We start from the raw sequence: 6,685 nt of genomic DNA on the forward strand, positions 1-6,685 counted from the left end.
TATAGCATCCTGGAAGTCATCGAATTGTAACCTCCATTGTTGATGTTTGATGGGGATAAGTTATCTGTTGTGATTTTTAGACAGCCTACATGGACTTTTTCCGGTCGACAGCGACAATTGGTGCGATCGACCGCGCCTGGACCCTGGAGCTAAGTAAGTCTCTGGACTTTTTTCGGTCGACCGCGGCAGAAGGTCCGGTCGACCGCGAAAACCCTGTAAGCGCGGTATGGGTTCTGCCGTTTATCCGGTCGATCTCGACTAGTTCGGCGGTCGATCGCAAGTCTAGCTGGCAGTTTCCTAAACTGCTTTGGATTCTGTTTTGATTTAGATTGATATAAATACCCAAACGTTTTTAGGGTTTATTAGACGTTTTTAGGGTTTATTAGACCATCAGAAACTATCTGAAAGTGAGTTTTTAGAGAGAGAGAGAGTCTCATAGAGATTAAACCCTAGTTTGAGTGCTTGTATTCCTTCTTCAATTAATCAAAGACTTGTGTGGTGTGGTTCCTGAGGAAGTAGGCACGTTGCCGAACCTTGTTAAATCTTTGTGTTGGTCTCTTTTACTATTCCTATAAGTTTTGATCTTTATTTGTGGTGAATTTATTTCTTGCTCAACTTTCTAACAAGGTTCGGAAGGGTAAGGGTTCGATTTGACTGTTTCGAATCCCCAACAACAACAGTCCCCAGGTCACACAACACCCATTAATCGTCGCGCGAATATGGCCGTTTAGGTAATTGGTTGGGAAGAAATTTGAAAATGCTATATAACGACCCCTATGCTCTTAAAGCTCGAATTACACAGACAACAGAGAGCGTGTTCCAGCCTCAATTTCAAAACTATCCTTAAAAATATTAATTTCAAGCTCCATACGGGAATGCATTAATTAGTTAAGCAAATCGCTTGCGGAATCAGACTCTTAACGTAAGTATCTTTGCTTACGTCTTGAGATACAAAATATACGTGGGAGGTCTACTAAGGATTCATATGTGAGTACAGTACAATCTCATTCAAATGTTCTGTAAATTAATTACTACTACTTGATCAATATCAAAAAATTTATTACTTTTAACCGATAATTAATGAGAGCAAATGCGAAAAAAATTAGGTGTTAGATATTGGTTCGAACTTTCTATATAAGAAAACTTATTTTTATTTATTTCAATAAGAAAACTTCTTTTTTTTTCTTTCAATAAGAGGTCATATAGCAAATTCCCAATAATCACATTTCACAAGTTAGAATCTCGCCACAATGATGCACGATATGCAAACCATTTTTTATACATCACCAGAAAATCTCACTTTGAGAGAACTAAGAATTTTGATGGAAGAACTTGTGCTGAAATATTAAGCAAATATTGAATATTTCAGCAGAAGTTTTTGAGACTTCTACCACCCAAATCCTTGCCATAATTTAACTTCGCAAGACGGCATGATTGGTCTTTGATAAGCTTGTCTAATGAAGGCCTCTCTCCAGGGACTACTCCAAAGTCATCATTATACTCTTCCATGCCTCTAACTAAAAATTGCCAGATCAAGGCACCAGACCCTGCTCCATTTTCCTTTGCAGAATCATAAACTGCGTCGAAAATTGATTTGTAAAATGCTTCTCTTTGTGAGTGATCAAAATCGATGATGTTGTTTGAAAGACCAAATTCTGTGAACATGACAGGTTTTCCGAGTTCTTTATCACCGTCTTCTATATGAGAGGATACCCATTTATTGACGTATTCCATTTTCTCTTGCAAGTCTGCTTCTTCTAACCTATACAAAATTACACATTCTTCTTTAGTTGGTGGTTTTTTTAAACAGCTGAACTGAAGAAATGTGTTGAATAGCTACCATTGATCAGGATAAATATGAACCGAAGTAAAATCAATGGTTGAGATTTTATTATTGCGGATGAAATCAGATCCTGTTGTTTTGTACCATTCTCCTGGATTAACACTCAACTTCTCTTTAGAACTTTTAGATCCATAAAACCCTTCAAGTCCTATTGTTAGAAGGTGCTTCTTGTCAATTGATTTCACAAACTGTGACATTTCTTCAATCCAATCCTGCAGAGGATCAAACCTAGTAGAATCAATGAAAATCTTGAGACTAAACTAAGGATCATATACACTTGTCAATGGTAGGCAATTACCAGTGGTCTTCCAAATCATGTAACGACAATAATTTCATAGGATTAGCCAAAATTCTATTCCTATAAAATTTGTTAACGCACAATAATTAGTTTACATTGTTGTCAGAAGGACCATAAACAAATTATCACCAAGGCTAAATCCAACTCCTAAGTATAATGTATACTGAAGAGCCCCCCAATCCCACCCCCCACCCCCACAAAAAAAATCCCGTCCCCCACGCCAAAAAAAAAAAGGGGAAAAGGAAAATGCCATAGTACTTACTTGGAGGGTGTCCCCAGATTGATCAGATGTACATTGAGGCTCATTAATCAACTCCCAAGCAAAGATTGTGGGATCATCTCTATACTCAATCCCATTCAAGTGGTTCTTCCTAGTTAATATCGTCTGAGATAGAAACACAAATCAATATGGAGAGTTCAAAAGTAAGACCGAGAGTTCAAACTAGACGCACATAGTCTAGATAGTTAATTGCACATAGCCGCCTATAGTATCGTTGTTTTGAACTTACTACCCTGTAGCTCCTTGTTTTAAATAGACCTACGGTGAAAAACTTTGGCAGCTAATATTGCCCCTGGATCGAAATTAGTGACTCTTATCTAAGGGTGGCATCTATTTGAAACTACAACGATAGTAAGTTCAAAACAACGAATCAAGAGGGGTCTGTGCACAAGTAATCCTAGTTTAAACGTAATGAAATTAGACCTTAATGTATGATTTGAAATAAATTCGAATGGATGGATCAAAGAAGAAAGAGTCATTTGAGGAGGTTAAACCAATTCCTTCTTCGATTGCCCATCTAACATATTGAGATTTTCCTCCCATTGCTTGTAGATTATTGACAAGGCTAAGCAATAGCCTTATTCCATGTTGTCTTGCTTCAGCTATGACTCTGTCAAGTGCCTGTGATACACATCACACGTTCTTAGTTTGTAAATCAAAATGCTAGAATTTAGATTTAATTCCTCAAGAATAGATAAAACAATAATTATTTGGAAATAAAAATGAGACCCAAGTGTTTACTAAAAAAAAGGTAAGGGTTGATCTCACAAAACCCCCTTGAACTTGGGGGGTTTCCACATTACCCTCTCAACTTTTTGTATCATACAAAACCCCAGTAAAGTTTAGGTTGTCTCACAAAATTCTCCTGAAACCGTTGACTTTCCTCACCAGACCCCTTACTCTTGTTCTTCTCTCGATGAATCCCTCGGATTTCGCCATTTACATCAACATACACCCCCTCCTCTAATTGAGGATTTAATTTCTCTCTCGAATTACCCGAAAAGTATCAATGAGCAAATGTTTTCAGTCACCAACAAATACTCAATAATAATTTCATCATACAACATAAATTAAATTTTCAACAGATCATAAACTCTCACTAAAAATTTGAACTATACGTACCTTAAAGACTTCTTCATCAAAACGCCCAAGAGAAACTTGCAGAGCATGATAGGTACCGTCATTAAACCCCCAAGTCCTACAAACAGTAAGTCCCAAGTCTCTACCGGCCTTAAACATTTCCGTAACTCTTCCCCTGCTCTTCTCATCCACCGCTTGATCCATCAACCAGTAGGAGTTCCATCCATTGACATAGAAAGGCCTGCCATCTAGCATAAACGTTGTCCCGTTTCTCTCAACAAAGCTTATTTTGGGCTCAACAGAAGAAGAAAATGTAAGGTTGTTTATGTTTAAGTATATTAAGCTGAGGAGAGAGACGATGCCGAGATATGTTCCGCAGTTTCCTTCAGCTGCAGTTTTCTTTGGAGGTTGTTCACGCTTGGATAGTAGACCCATTGTGGAGATTGAGAAGAAGTTTTAAGAATATGGTACTAGAATAGAAAGAGAATTGTACAGAGAAGAACTTGGAAGTGCTTTGGAGGAGAGTGAGAACTCAGGCACTACATGTATTTGTGTGTGTGGGTTTTTTTTTGGGGGTGGGGTGGGGTGGGGTGGGGTGGGGTGGGGGGGGATCCAGTATATGTTATTTACTATACACGGCCCTGGTCCATACCCGACCCGCTTACTACTTAAGTTGATTGACAGGTTTCTGACGGAATGAATGACTCTAATATTGTGATTTATATTAAAGATAAACTTGAATGAAGTGGAAACAATTAAACTCATAATCCCCTTCAAGAGTATTACAATTCTATTGTTAAGAGTGTTTATCCGATAACATTGGATCAACTGGATCTGTTGAAACTGGGATACAAGTCTGGAAGGGGGTGAATAGGATTGTTGTAATTTTTCAACTAAGGGCCTGTTTGTTTGCACGGAACTAACTGTGAAATAGCAGAAGTAGAGGAAGTAGAGAGTACTTCTGCTACTTCTAGACAAAAATGTATGTTTGTTTTTCTTAAAAATCTACTTCCACTACTTTCTTAAATGATGATGTGACACCTACGTGACATCTCTATTTCCTTGATATTTTTCCATCTTCAAATGCACTAAAATATGGCGGACGTTAATATAGGGTAGGGTCCACCATGAAAAAAAGATTTTCAAATAGAGAAGTGAACAAAATTTAGTTAGTTCTAGTTTTTTATAGAAATCATACGAATATTTTGTAGATATACAATCTTTCGTGCCTCAGCCTCCTCGATCCTAAACAGATGGCAACATAAAAACTGATTAATTAAGCATTTTCTTTGATTTTAACGCAGCGGCGACGTATGCCAGTGATTCAACACGCCATTATATAAACTGCTTACCGGTTCATCACAAGCCGAGGCGAGTGGCAATTCCCTTCAAGACCCTCTTGTTGCATGAATCCATTCGATTGCAGATATTCGAGTTAGTTTCTTTGAATTGATTGAAGAGAAGAAGAAGAGGGTCGGGGGATTTGCATAATAGCAGTTAATAATATTAGTTTTTGCATAAAACAAGTATATGCAAATGGATACGAGTTTTTGCATAATATCACAGTTAATAATATTAGTTTTTGCATAAAACAAGTATATGCAAATGGATACGAGTTTTTGCATAATATCAGTTAATTACTTCCTAGTAATATTTTGAAATATTATCCAAATAAAAAAAGTAAATGAAGAGGAATAAGTTTTACTTCCATTACTTCTAAAAATATATGAAACAAACAAAAAAATTGCTATTTCCACTACTTTCTATTTCATAGTTTTGAAAATTACTTCTATAATCTACTTCTTACTTCCAATACTTCCATTATCCAAACGGGCCCTAACCTAGAATAAGTAACGAAAATATAATAAGTGAAAAACTAAAAGCAAAGAAACACATGAATACACGAGATTTTTATAGTAGTTCAAATTAAAATACTACATCCACTCTTCCTTCCCATAAAGAACATTCCTCACTATGACTAAAGTTCATCTGAATCACAACCCGATTTAGTAGGCTTCAAAGACCGCATCCTAAAATCTACCCGAAACCAGTCATCTAACATAACTCTTAGGAATGACTTGAGGAAACCTAGCCCTAGCTAGCCACATTCTCAACTGACCTAGTCTGCGTACCCTAACCCTCAATTACTCTAGCTTGAGTACGCTGTCAAACTTACAAGTTTAAAACGCAAAACTAACGCAAAATAATTCAAAGCACAACTAGAAAAAAATTTACAACCCTTTTTAACAAACCGCCCTTCAAACTAATGACAATGAAGATCTATGAAGAAGCGATTTTAGAGTCGAATGCAAAGGGAACTTCTCCTCACTAAAAAAATCCTTCGATGATGAGTACGACGAGAAGAAGTTGAACAAGGCTCCGGGGGTTGAATTCTCAAATCAAACTCTCTCACAAATCCTAGAATAAAATCTCGCTTTTTATGCAATTGCCTCCCTTTCTTCATGTTCTTTAATTGTTATCTTCCTCAATTCCTCTTTAAATAGACCTTGATAGCATAGGAAAATAGATATCCTAATTAGAGTCTAAATAGGTGATCCAAATTATCAACTAACGGCTAAGATTAAATCTGATAATCTACCAATCAAGTCTTAACCATCAATGGTGGAATACAATCATCAATAGTCCATTGATGATCATCGATAGTTGACTGTAGTCCATCAATTTTACAAATTTTAGTTTTCTAGATTTTTATGAATGTGTTGTAGTCCATTGATGGTCTTTACGATCATCGATGGTCAAATGTAGACCATCAATGATTCAAAATCAAATACCTATTTCTCTAATTCTTTTCTAAGTTCATCAATGACTTAACTTAACGATTGATGGTGACTTATGATCATCGATGGTTCAAAGGCTGAAATCAACGTTCATGTTAATTTTTGCATCATTTTGAACTATAATTTATTCGCATCTGTTTATATCTAAAATATATTAACTCACAAACATATCAGTAACAAATGAGAGTTTGTTATTAATTAAAAAAGAGATATTGCACGAATAACATCCTACTTGAAAAACATTCTAACAATCTCCCCCTTTTGATAATAACTAAACTCGAAATTTGATATACAGAATGTAAAAACATGGTGAGATATATATTTAGATCAAAATAAGTTCATAGCTCATGTATCAAATATGATGCAAAGCTTTCCCCTACAAATAT

General features: G+C 36.2%; 1 protein-coding gene across 1 annotated transcript; it reads right to left on the reverse strand.

The window, feature by feature from the left end:
* LOC109846395 (mannan endo-1,4-beta-mannosidase 2-like) lies at window positions 1,204–4,058 on the reverse strand. The gene is made up of 5 exons (XM_020415627.1): window positions 3,544–4,058; window positions 2,845–3,042; window positions 2,404–2,526; window positions 1,841–2,055; window positions 1,204–1,762 (listed from the first exon to the last, which is right to left on the reverse strand). Exons 1-5 carry the CDS (start codon window positions 3,934–3,936, stop codon window positions 1,366–1,368), a joined length of 1,326 nt encoding a protein of 441 aa, XP_020271216.1. The 5' UTR covers window positions 3,937–4,058; the 3' UTR covers window positions 1,204–1,365.

Source organism: Asparagus officinalis, chromosome 6 (genome assembly GCF_001876935.1).
Source record: "Asparagus officinalis chromosome 6, Aspof.V1, whole genome shotgun sequence".
Lineage (NCBI taxonomy): Eukaryota > Viridiplantae > Streptophyta > Magnoliopsida > Asparagales > Asparagaceae > Asparagus > Asparagus officinalis.